The 13,677-nt window shown below is 34.8% G+C and overlaps 1 protein-coding gene across 1 annotated transcript in view; it reads right to left on the bottom strand.

Moving 5' to 3' along the window:
* Positions 1-13,677, bottom strand: part of dpysl2a (dihydropyrimidinase like 2a) — a 33,306-nt gene that overhangs the window by 4,318 nt on the left and 15,311 nt on the right. The window contains exons 2-13 of the mRNA XM_016518444.1: positions 12,843-12,931; positions 12,522-12,706; positions 10,523-10,687; positions 8,537-8,598; positions 8,172-8,252; positions 6,623-6,691; positions 6,114-6,234; positions 3,894-4,050; positions 2,914-3,055; positions 2,044-2,214; positions 965-1,144; positions 683-848 (exon numbers count right to left, since the gene is read on the bottom strand). Coding sequence (XP_016373930.1) covers positions 683-848; positions 965-1,144; positions 2,044-2,214; positions 2,914-3,055; positions 3,894-4,050; positions 6,114-6,234; positions 6,623-6,691; positions 8,172-8,252; positions 8,537-8,598; positions 10,523-10,687; positions 12,522-12,706; positions 12,843-12,931 — 1,588 coding nt within the window. The remainder of the gene's footprint in view (positions 1-682; positions 849-964; positions 1,145-2,043; positions 2,215-2,913; positions 3,056-3,893; positions 4,051-6,113; positions 6,235-6,622; positions 6,692-8,171; positions 8,253-8,536; positions 8,599-10,522; positions 10,688-12,521; positions 12,707-12,842; positions 12,932-13,677) is intronic.

The following is a 13,677-nucleotide window of genomic DNA, read 5'->3' as shown; positions in this document are numbered from 1 at the left end:
TCTAACACTAGTTTGCTCTATTCTTTTTCTATTCTGTTTTCTTTTTATTTATTATATAATTTAAAAAAAACTTGTATATGTGTATTGCGTTAGGCTAACTGAGACTTGTCATAGCACTTGCATATTGCTCTTGTGTTGATTTTGATTGCTTCCATTGTCCTCATTTGTAAGTCGCATTGGATAAAAGCGTCTGCTAAATGACTAAATGTAAATATATCCAACTTCACATTAAGAGCTGGTCGATAATATAGTTACATTTTGTGGCAATATAAACAATCATGTAGCCAAGATTTGCTATATAGGTATATACCGCTTTACGTGAGTATACTAATTAAGTTAATACAAATAAAATACTTTTTTCTATTTTTAATCACAGTTTTAATCTAATTTTATGTAAAAATCTTTGGCAATATGATCAAACAATGAGCCAAAACACTAACAATCACAGTAAGCTTTGTGTTTTGTTAGAAATTTTTAATTATAATTGAATTTATTTTAAGACAGAGCCACAATTTTTTCAGTAAACTTTTTTTTTGTTTTTTTTTAGTAAAAATATATATTACTGTTTATATATTGCATACTGCCAAAATAATATTATGGTAGTATGCCATTCTAAAAAGTATTATGGTAGCAAATGTGTTTGTTTCAAGAGTAAGTATAGGACATTTAGTTGTATACTCACCAGACAGGCTGAATCCAGACTGATGCAGGTTGCGAACCGGTTGAGGAGTGTGTTTGACCGGGGAAGTCTTACCGGAGGTGACAGGGGTCATGACCTTAGGTGTCACAGTGACCTCACACACCGGGCCATCATATAGACCTCGTGGGACTCCACACAGCTCAGCAAGCTGTGATGAGAGATACCTCAATTAGACAAATCTTTTTTATTATCTTTTCTATTATCAATTTATGACTCTTAATTAAAATAAGAGTCAATATGCATCTGTGTATAACGCATATATACCCTGCTGCGGGCCTTTATCCTCTTGTAGACGTAGTCTGGGAAGGGTTTACGGGTGATGTAGCGTCCAGAACCCTCAGTGGTGTGGAGGTTCCCGTCCTCCAGGACGATCTTGCCCTGGCTGATCACCACCAGAGGAGCTCCACGCACCTCAATCCCCTCAAAGATGTTGTACTCCACCGCCTGAGAATGACAGAATGAGCGAAAAGCTCTCATTTTTAGCTCAGCTTTTGAAGCTCTAGTCTATACTATCAAAACAATCTGTAGCACATCCTAAAATAGTAAATAAATCTAAAATATTATAGAAAAAACAGATTCGCTAATGATCAAAATCTGATCTTGTAATGTTCTGAAAGAAGTCTCTCATGCTCACCGGGGCTGCATTTATTTGATTAAAAATAAACAGTAATATTGTGAAATATTATTATAATTAAAAAAAGAAATTAATATATTTGAAAATGTTATTTATTTCTGTGATGCAAAGCGGAATTTTCAGCATCATTACTCCAGTCTTCAGTGTCATATGATCCTTCAGAAATCATTCTAATATGCTGATTTGCTGCTCAAGAAACATTTCTGAAACAGTTGTGCTGCTTCATATTTTTATGGAAACTGATACTTTTTATTGTGGAAGTCTTTGTATGTATCCTTGCTGAATAAAAGTATTAATTTCTCTCAAAATAAATAAATGAATAAATCTCGAACCTTTGAATGATAATGTACATTAACATATCCCAGAGTTCACCAGAGCTCAAATAATTAACTCTTTCTATATCTGACCGCATCAGCGTCTCATTCCGGTCGAATTAAATCAGCACAGATCGCAGCATCAGCCTCATTGACAAACAGGAGCAGACAGAGCGAGCGAGTCAGCAGAATACCAAAACAGCTCCGAGCAGAGGATGAGGAGTCAGAGCTGGTCCAGACCTAATGGTGTCACCCACATTACGGTTCATTTAAAGTGCATTCAGATACACAAACAGCCCTTGATGCACTAATCTAACATTCAGACCCCAAAGCTTCCTTGTCAGCTGACAAACATTACTTGAAAAGTGATTTAGTTGTAAACAAACTCTTCTCACCAGGTGGTGGCTCTTAGCAGAGATGATTTTGGTGGTGTCGGGGTCCCAGAGCACCAGGTCGGCATCAGAGCCCACAGCGATGCGACCCTTCCGTGGGTACAGGTTAAAGATCTTGGCAGCGTTGGTGCTCGTCACGGCCACAAACTGGTTTTCATCCATCTTACCTGTCACCTGTGAAGCAGAACATTCATCTTAAAGACAGGGTCAGAAACTTTTGTGGGAATGATACAGTAATGAGAGTTACATTGATTTTGACCACAGTATAGGTAGAGTCAGAGTGTGTTGTGCACACCATGAAACAGATTTGTATTACTGACAGGTGCCTTGTAATTCTTGCCACTTTATTTTTTCATGTTTGTTTGTTTTTTATTTGTAAAGTAAGTATTTTATTAGAAAATGTTTCAATAAAATGTTGAAAGATTAATGGCATAAGTATGGTTATTTATTGGAAGGTTAACTAAGGTTATTGGTAAGGATTAATGGACAAATCAGAAAATATAATACAAAACATAATAGAAAAAAAATTATCAATATTGGCTACAATAATCTAATAAAGATAAACCCTATAAAGGAAAATAAAAAATAAATAATTAAAATGTTAAATATAAAAGTATTTAACAATAATAATCAAAACAATGCATCGTGGCTCATCTAATCAGATTTTACATATGAAACTATTGAATAAAAAATACCCATTTTGGGAGCAATAAAATAATAATAAAGATAAAGATAAAAAAGTTAAATAAAAAAAAAAAGAAAAGAAACAAATGCATAAACCAATACATACAAAGTAACAAATGCATAAACTCCTCGTGTCTCATATAACCTGGATCTGTAATAATATTAATTAGCAGATAAATCATCTCTCACCACACACTTGTCCCAGATGATGGACATTCTCTCCTCAGTACCGTTAGTTCCCTCCGGGATGAAGGTGAAATTATCCTTGCCCACGGCCCTCTGGGAAGTGTTGAAGGTGCAGTGAGCACTGCCAGTCACCTGCAGATCACCACTGCACACAAAACACACACAAAACACTTACAAACTGTAATGCTTTTGCACATGGCAATATGTTGTTGTTTTTGTTTTTTTTGACAATACAATACCATGGTATACTTAAACTTTTCAATAGCATGTATATGAATAGCATGTGTACCATCAAGCAACCATTCAGTACCACAGTATATTGCTAGCTGAAATAAAATGCTTTTGGAAGGTAGTGTGACATGCTAAACTCCATCTAATCTGAACTACATCTAAAAATATTTAGCTAATTATTTTATATTTTAAAAATATTTAGCCAATTTATTTGTAACACCACAAAAAACATTTAGCTAATTATTTTATCATTATTATACATGCAATTTTAGCACTGCATATTAACTGAGAGACTACATTAAATATTCATACTTCTAAAAATTAATTTGTAGCACCACATAAATATTTGAAATTAATTAGTAACATCAAAAAGTTGATTAAGTATGATGAAAAAGATTCTTCCCCTTATCTTTTACATCAGTTAGCATTTATTATATTTCAAGTAAAAAAAAAAAAAAATTTTTTTAGTTTTATTTAACTATAATAACCATAGAATTTCTACCACAGTATGTATTATTTGTACTACTTCAACCCAGTAAAGGGTTCTTTCATTGTCATTTGTATTATATCTTAGTTTGTCATAAGAATAAGTAGAGAGAAAAGCTCTTCTTTGTGTAATGGCGCCCTCTAGTGATCACCCACAAATGTTCTTCTCTAATGGCTAAACCCTTCTCTGCACACACTCACTGTGGTCCAAATAACCCCCTGCAGTCTATGTCCCATAATGCACTAGAGCAGCTGCGGACACACACCAGGCCAGCAGGGAGTTGAGATAGTCCGGGGTGGTGGGGTCGGGGCTGAGGGGTGGAGATGTGATGTAGGCTGCAGCTTTGGCCCAGTTCTTGCTCCAGTAGTGAGTGCCGTCGGTCCCCAGGCTGGCTGAGATGGGCTCCCCGTACACCACGGTACCTGCGGAGGGAAAGCACTGGGTCAGGATCACTAGACCGCCTCCAGGACAGCTACTTCATTCTATCGTTTCGTGTCTTTACACATCAATGTATGGTCACGAGCCGCAGGGTTTAATTTGGTTTTGTTTGTGTATGTTTTTTGACTCTCAAAGCCGTGATTCCTATTCACCTCCATTATAAGACTGACAGACTGCAACGGTTTGAGTTAAAATTCTTCGTTTGCGTTCTACTGAAGAAACAAAGTCAACAAAGTTTGCGAACCATCCCTTTAAATGCCTCATGCTCACAAGCAGACGATGATCTGTTTCAAACCCTAAAGAGCTGTTTGGCTGTATAACGTCTTCTAAAACCAGCTAAAGATGCGGTCAAGACCCTTTTAAAACCAGCCCACTGAATCAGCTATGACCAGACTGGAAGACTAGCTTAGCTTGGGCTGGTTTTAGCTGTTTTTGTTTGGTTTTTTTTTTTTTTTCAGCAGTGTCACTGCCAAACCCCACAAACATATTTCTAATTTTTCACTTGCTTTAGAAATACGCTAAAAACAAGTGAAAAAAATCTGCCAGCTAGTGCAAAAACGCACTTACATATATTTAAGTTACAATTCATGAAAACAACTAAATACACAATATTAGCATAACATGCTAACACCATTTCCATACAGTAATTTCACTGCAAAAATCATTTTCTTTTTTAGTATTTTCTTTTTTTATTTATTTCCCATTACAGTTACGCATTTAAAGATGCATTAAATCAAGATACACTTGATTTTTTTCTCATTTACTTGAGGAAAAAAGACGTCTTGTTTTCAGAAAAATGCATCAAAATGAATTAAAACAAGAAAAAAAAAAAAAGTAAATTGAAGATTTTTTTTTTACTTACCAACAGACATTTTTTTCTTGTTTTAAGCATAAACTCACTTAATTTTGATAAGACAGTTTGCTTCTCAAGTAAATATAGTGACGTGTGAATGTATTTTCTTGAATTGAAATATAAAATATTTATTTTAAAATGCTTTAAAAATATATATTTATATTTTGAAAATGCATTTTCAAAAATACACAACAAATCGCCAAAAATATATTGGTAGAAATATACATTTACAGAAAAAAAAAATATTTTAGCAAATCTATTTTTGGTCCGTTTTTGTATATTTTGAATATATTAAAAAAAATAAGGCTTCACTAATCAGTTCACTAGTTTTTGTAACATAAACTGCAAAGAATTTTCAGTAAAACTTTACTTAAAGCCTTTATAAAGGGTTATTAAAGTGTATAATGCATTATAATTATTCATAATGTGCATTTTAATACATTATATCTCGTCATAAATAATTATAACCAAATTTAAAATGCATAGTGTAACAATGAATTGATAAGTGTTATAATGTATTAACTGTGATTACAATTATTCATGAGATTGTACAATGCATTATAAGGTGCATTACAAGGCATAATTAATGCATTAAAACTACTTTTATAATGCATTATACATAAAGGCTTTTTCTTTAGACAGATATTTTTGGTTTTAAACAAACTCATCTCTCTCTCTCTCTCTCTCTCTCGTTCGCGCGCGCGCACACACACACACTGCTCTCTCTCTCTCTCTCGCTCGCGCGCGCGCACACGCACACACTGCTCTCTCTCTCTCTCTCGCTCGCGCACACAGGCGTGGCAGAGTCTTAACTTTGATCAAGAATATCTCTTTGGTTTTGAGACTTTGGTCTTTGCAACTTCAGGGATCTTATCTATGCACAATCAGCTTGTAACACTCCAAAGAGAAAGGAAAACTTGAAATCGCATCATATGACCCCTTTAATTATTATTTTTTTCTTCAGAAAACAAGACTTAAAATCTTAGGCCATTTTGCTTCTCAAGTAAATAGATTTTGATTTAATGATGTTTATTTGGCACTGGAAATCAAGACAAAAATACTGTGTCAGAAAATAATTTTTTGCAGTGTAGTCAGTCTAGTTAGGATTCTGTTGATAATTTGAGAATGAAACCCATGTGATTTATTGGGAAGTTGATCAACACGTTGGATTTTTATATCAAACATCTGTTGTACCTTTTTTCCTGGCCTGTGCGATGACATCAGCAGCGCTCTTGCTCATCACTTTGGTGATGTAGAGCGGGCAGTTGGTCTGATTGGCGACGGTCACAGCCCGGTTGACGGCCTCGGCCTCCACCTATAATACAACAGCCAACACTCACTGACCTTCAGCTGAAATTACAGACGCAGCAGCTGTAAAGTGCTGCTCAGCACCTCCTGCACTTTATGTGTGGCTAAAGGTTTCTGGAAGGCTGATGTGTCTGCGATACCAATGATCAATGAGTCTGGCAGCAAAAACAGTGGGAAAGTAGAAAGTCTGAAATCCCCTGATCCCTAAAGGGAAATAAACCATAAATGTGTTTTAGTGCAGCATGTCTGAAGGGTATTTTGGAAGCGTTCTTGGGTCTCGATGTATGATGACGTGCTAAAACCCCTTCCATGTGGTGCACAGCTGTAATTTTGCAGTGTCAATGTGGTGTGATGGTGTATTTGGTGTAGTTTGATGTGCATGTGAAGTGTTTTACCTCCTCTGGGCGGCTCAGAACATGTCCTTCTGGACCAGTGATACCCAATCCCAGAATCCTCTTCTGCTCCTGTAAACAGAAGAAAGTAAAAGAGGTTTTTATGGATTTCACTGCAAAAAAAAAAAAAGAATATATATTTTTAAGATTTGTTTGCATTTTCATTATTTCACAGTTAAAGGGGTGGTTGATTGCGATTTCACTTTTTTAACGCGAGTTAGTGTGTAATGTTGCTGTTTGAGCATAAACAATATCTGCAAAGTTACGAAGCTGAAAGTTCAATGCAAACGGAGATATCTTTTAGATATGTCTTTTAAAATTCTGGCGGTTTAATGCCTACAAAAACGGCTGGTAGAGACTACAACGAGTTACTTCCCGGGTTTGTGACATCACCGCACTAGAGGCGGTTTAGCCAATCACAACACACTGGGCTAGCTAACCAATCAGAGCCCATCGCCTATTTCTGAGGGCGGGGCTTCATAAAAACAGGAAAAGAGCAGCCCGTTTCTTAGAGAAGGGACAGAGCGGTGCGGAATAAAGGAAAATTATGTGAAAAATAATGCTTTTTTTTTTTTAAACGATGCATTAACACATGTTAGACTGCCCCCCATAAACACAATCAAGCCTAGAAAAAAACAGTGAACCACCCCTTTAAGCACATTTGTTTCCAAATGATCATCACTGTAATTCAGACACTTTATATATATATATATATATCATTTTTTAATGATTAAAAAATAAATAAATCAGCATAAAGCAGTACAACAAATACTACATTTAATATTAAATATAGCATTAATGAGAATTACATTTCTTTTTACATTACAAAACATAATTTCTGTAATAAGAACTGGGGAAGGGAGGATAATTTAATTGTCATTAAAAAAGTCACAGTGCAAAAAAATCGTATCCTTTTTTTGAGGTGACATAAGGTCAAACCAAAATGTATTCAGACACCTTCAACATTTCTCACATTATCACAGTTTATTTGCTATAGTTTAGAAAATGGTAATACAATACGACAAGAACTCAGTCAGAACAAATTCATCTTGATAATGTCAGATAACTTTGATAGAAAGGTATGTAATAAATTAGGTTGAATAGCTGTCAGCTGTTAAATTTAAGTACACAATTAGATAATACCAATTTAGGTCAACCGATTACCAAGCAATGCTTCATTTTGTTCAGTCTGTGGTGTAAAAAGGTCGCATTAGCAATTAAAGAAAAAACACTTAAGCAAAACATGGTCAGGTCAAAGTGTCTGGATAATTTTTGGTCCCAAATTTTTATCAATTCAAAAGTGGTAGTCCACTGTATTAAGAATTTTTGGGTACAATATGTCACAGTTTTGCTATCCTCACTTACATAAATGAACTATAGTGTCCTGCACCCACTATCAAAAATTATATCTGGTGTATATATATATATATAATGTTTATTATAATTATTGTTTATATTATATAAAATATTACATGTAATATGTATGTGTGTGTGTGTGTGTATATATATATTTTTTTTTATTTTTTTTTTAGTGTAGGAAAGGGGAGCTCACCTCAGCAATGATGTCTCCGTTCTCTGCGTGCACCTGGGCGATGGCTCCCAAGTCCCTGATCACACTGAACACCTCATACATCTACAACAGACAGGAGAAACACAGCACTGGGTGTGGTTTCTGTGTTTATGCAGTGCAGTTTGTTTTATCATCTGCTCTGGATCTACAGCTACAGGAAATGTGCTGAACATCATCAGAGCAAACATGTCTGTTCCCCTGTGACCATCAGCCCTGCACGCTCAAATCATGGAGAACTCATCATGACTGCACTCTCAATGCACCAAAAACACCAGTACTGCTCATTTAGTGTCTAATCCATCTTTATCAGGATAATGAAATGAATATGCATGAGAAATCATGCATACCTGGGAGTCGTTTAGCTGGAAAATGTCCTTGTATGCCAAGTAGACCAGGAAAGAGTTGACACCTGGGAGAAAAAAAAAGACCAGGATGTAAGACATCAGACATGGACGTGCATACAGAGATCTGGAGTTGCTGAAACAGGCAAGGTTGAAGTAATGAGTTCATGGACTTTGAGCGCTTAAAAGCAGAAATGTGCAGGTTGTATTCTTGTTAAAGGGATAGTTCACCCAAAAATGAAAATGTGATGTTTATCTGCTTACCCCCAGGGCATCCAAGATGTAGGTGACTTTGTTTCTTCAGTAGAACCACATGCATGGATATAAAAAAACATGATGCGTAGAAAAGAAACGGTTGGCTGTTGAAGTGAGTTTGATGCATACATTGATGGTTCGAGTTGTTATTTATATGATGCAGTGAGCAGTTTAGCTCCGGTTAATGATTTAATGCACGGGCACTGCTGTAGTTTATATAACAACACTCTCCAACAGCAGAATGCTACTTTTATTTCTTTTAAGTCTAATTCCTAGTCAAGCGCCGGAAGTGATCTCTCGCGCGTATACGTCACTCATTGTTTACACAGTGCACAGTCATTGTAGGTACGACGGCTAATCAAAATGGTACTTACTTGCTCTTATCCGGATTGTTCAATCCGACTTAAAACTAAAAGATTACGTTCTCTTGCGCGAACTCATTCGGGAGTGGTGACTTTCCACGTATTCCCAACTTCTGAGCCTGCTCGCCTGAAGTTATGGTTGATTGCTCTTCGGCTGGATATCAACACACCCATTAACGTAAACTATGCCAGAGCCGTACACACCTCACGCACCGGATACCGTGCGCGCGCTCAAAGACAGTTGGACATAGTGGTGAATTAGAGGTAAAAAATGATATAAATACTGTTCGGTTTCTGGCACAAACCGATCGTTTCGTGTCTTAGGACATCAATGTGTCGTCACGAGCCGCAGGGTTTAATTTGGATTTGTCTGTGCATGTTTTTTTTACTCTCATAGATTTTGTTACCATTGCCATGCATTATACGATTGATAGACTGCAACGGTTAAAGTTAAAAATCATCATATGTGTTCTACTGAAGAAACAAAGTCACCTACATCTTGGATGCCCTGGGGGTAAGCAGATAAACATCACATTTTCATTTTTGGGTGAACTATCCCTTTAAAGCACCTGTAATGATTCTTCCCTCGTGTGTAATTTTAGCCATAAAGTACCTAAATCATCACTTTCATGTGGGAATACTGTTCTTGGTGTATAAACTCCACTGATAAAACTGCTGCATTGTGACATTATTGTTGTGAATATTAAGCATTTTTGGCACCCAATTCTTATTATTGAACTGCATTTGGCATTTTACATTTTACTTGTTTTACTTTTTTGCTTATCCTGAATTATTCATTCATTCTGTATTTTAAATTTTTTTTAATTTATTGTATATATTTTATATAAGCTATTTTGCTTTTTGTTCTAAATTCTAAATTATTCATTATATTTGTTCGTTTTATTTATTCTCAAAGATGATTTTCATGTGATGTTTTTACGAAAAATAATTATACATTATTTTCATGAAGTGCTTTTATGAAAAGATTCTATATTTTTGAATTCAAATCTTAATTTAAGGAGTAAACTGCCTAAATCATCACTTTTCACGGGAGAACACAGGTTAATAATCACTGATGTAACTGCAGTATTTTGATTTTTCTCTATATAAACAGACAATTGCACATAGTATGTGAAAGTCACCAGATTTACCCACTTGACATGAGCATATATTATCACTCTAATCTCATGTTAACACATAATGTTTAAGTCCTGCAGCTGAACTTTTTGATACTTTGATAATTTGGGGGAAAAGTTAAAATGATCTTCTCTGTTAATCAACATGGCCACAAATGCTGTCAACTGATCTAGCCTACATGTAAGCTTTCGTTTTTGTTGCACACGTGCAAAAGTGTGTAAACTGCAGAGGAGCATACCGTGATCTTTGACCAGCGCCTCCAGCTCCTCCTGCATGCCCTTGTGCCACTCTGTGATGTCCACATGAAGAGAGTAATCGCAGCAGGACTTGTGGTTGGCCCACTCCCTCCACTGGTTAAAAGCAGCGATCAGACTGACGCCCGGCTCTGGGACCACATGATCGACTGAAAACACACAAACAAATCAAAATATAGTGATACTGTATACTTATGTTGACGGAAATGTAAATGTATAGAAGGAAATGGAAAGATGTTAAACATGTAATTTGTCCCAGTTTTTAAGCTAAACTATCATAGAGAATGACTTGGGGTCAGTGTTATTTTAGTATCATTTATATACTGTTACAGCATTTATTAATATTTAGAATTTGTATTTTTACATTTTTTAGTTTTCATTTTAATTTCAGTTTAAGTAATTTTGTTATGTGATTTTGCCATTTTTAATTTGTCATTGAAAGCATAGGAACACAAACATTGTATTATTTTGTGCGTTATTATTTGTTTTCTTTCCTTAACCAAGGAACTGGACACATGAAATGTCATGTACAACATTTTGAAATTTTTATTATTATTATTTAATTTTGAGTAATTTTGTTATGTGATTTTGCCATTTTTCAATTTGTCAAATTTGACTATCTAAAAAAAACTGATATGTAATATTTTGCTTTCTCCCCCAAACCAAGGAACTGTATGCAGTAAGCATCATGTTCAACATCGTGAAATGAAAAATATAGATTTACAAGCAAATTACTGCAACACAAATATATATATACAGTATATACAGTGGGTACGGAAAGTATTCAGACCCTCTTAAATTTTTCTCTCTTTGTTATATTGCAGCCATTTGCTAAAATCATTTAAGTTAATTTTTTTTCCTCATTAATGTACACACAGCACCCCATATTGACAGAAAAACACAGAATTGTTGACTTTTTTGCAGATTTATTAAAAAAGAAAAATTGAAATATCACATGGTCCTAAGTATTCGGACCCTTTGCTCAGTATTTAGTAGAAGCTCCCTTTTGATCTAATACAGCCATGAGTCTTTTTGGGAAAGATGCAACAAGTTTTTCACACCTGGATTTGGGGATCCTCTGCCATTCCTCCTTGCAGATCCTCTCCAGTTCTGTCAGGTTGGCTGTCCACCAACGTTTACCATCCAACCTGGCAGAACTGGAGAGGATCTGCAAGGAGGAATGGCGGAGGATCCCCAAATCCAGGTGTGAAAAACTTGTTGCATCTTTCCCAAAAAGATTCATGGCTGTATTAGATCAAAAGGGTTCTTCTACTAAATACTGAGCAAAGGGTCTGAATACTGTGACCATGTGATATTTCAGTTTTTCTTTTTTAATAAATCTGCAAAAATGTCAACAATTCTGTTTTTCTGTCAATATGGGGTGCTGTGTGTACATTAATGAGGAAAAAAAATTAACTTAAATGATTTTAGCAAATGGCTGCAATATAACAAAGAGTGAAAAATTTAAGGGGGTCTGAATACTTTCCGTACCCACTGTATATATATTAGTGCTGTCAAGCGTTAATCGCGATTAATCGCATCCAAAATAAAAGTTTTTGTTTACATAGTATATGTGTATGTACTGTGTATATTTATTATGTATATATAAATACACACACATGCATGTATATATTTAAGAAAAATATGTTACGTTTATATGTTAAATACATTTATATATAATATACATTTTATGAATATAAATATATACATGTAAATATTTTTTAAAATATATGCTGTATGTGTGTGTATTTATATATACATAATAAATATACACAGTACACACACAGTGTGTGTGAGTGTGTGTGTGTGTGTGTGTATCTGCAATTTAAAGTTTTCAGAATATTAAAATAATGGATCAAAATCTCATGATTTGTATTTTTTTTATCAGTTTAATTAAGGTGTAATCTGCCTTGTAAATATTGTAAATATATATATTTTTTTATTTTATTTTATTTATTTATTTTTTTTATGTTTTAGACGTACTGATCATAGTGGTGCCACCAGCGAGAGCAGCTCGTGTGCCCTGGTAGAAATCATCAGCAGCTGTCATTCCCCGGTCGGGCATCTGGAAGCGGGTGTGAACGTCGATGCCACCGGGTATCAGCATCCTGCCGTGGGCATCGATGGTCTTCACACCACCAGGAACTATGAGGTTTTCACCGATTTGCCTGGAGAGAGAAAAAGAGACAGTCACAAAGGACAACAGAGGTCATCTCTACTGTCAGTCATTACTTATGAATATGAGATATAATGACAAGAAAATGAATGATATCAAATAGCAACAACAACAGCAAAAACACTTGCTTGATGACTCCATCCTCCATATAGATGTCGGCATGGAAAGACTGATCATCATTCACTATCTTCGCTCCTTTGATTAGAAGTCGGTCACTCTGTGAGAGAGAGAGACAAGAGAATCATACAAAAATGCATTTATTCCCAGCACCTGTATGCATCTATTTATACAGTAATCTGACTGTAACTCAATAGATATCACATGCTATCAGTTTAAGTACAGACACACTTTGTCTTGCACAGTATGAACAATAAAACAAAAATGCATGTACATATTTCACAGTAATATTTCTTTCACTGGCAGTTTTTAAAGGCCACAAACCCACTGCCATTAAATACAGCTTTCACTCATTTTCTGAGCTAAATTTTCTACGCTTTTCAAATTGAAATTACACACACACACACACACACACATATATATATATATATGAAATTACAAAATTAGAAATATTTATATATAAATATATATAAATTGTTATTATTTATTAAAATTCATATATTATTTTATATTTATTTATTATTATTATTGTGTGCGTGTGTGAAAATATAAATAAAAAATTACAAAAATATACATAAATGTAATTTTTTTGTACTACACTGACTCCTGCATTTTGCACACACACAATTTCAATATACATATAATATATCAAGTGTTATTCATTAATATTCATGTTATTTTATATATTTTTATATAGATTTATTGTGCTTGTGTGTATATACAGTATATATATATATATATATACACACACACACATTTTACTATAATTTTACTATAGTGACATTTTGCATAGTTTATAGTGACATAATTACATAGCATTTTGCACACTCACACACACACACCACC

This window comes from Sinocyclocheilus rhinocerous, unplaced genomic scaffold (genome assembly GCF_001515625.1).
Source record: "Sinocyclocheilus rhinocerous isolate Xijiao unplaced genomic scaffold, SAMN03320098_v1.1 scaffold448, whole genome shotgun sequence".
In the NCBI taxonomy this organism is placed as follows: domain Eukaryota; kingdom Metazoa; phylum Chordata; class Actinopteri; order Cypriniformes; family Cyprinidae; genus Sinocyclocheilus; species Sinocyclocheilus rhinocerous.
The sequence above is the reverse complement of the archived record's forward strand: the minus strand, read 5'-3'. Positions and strand labels throughout refer to the sequence as shown.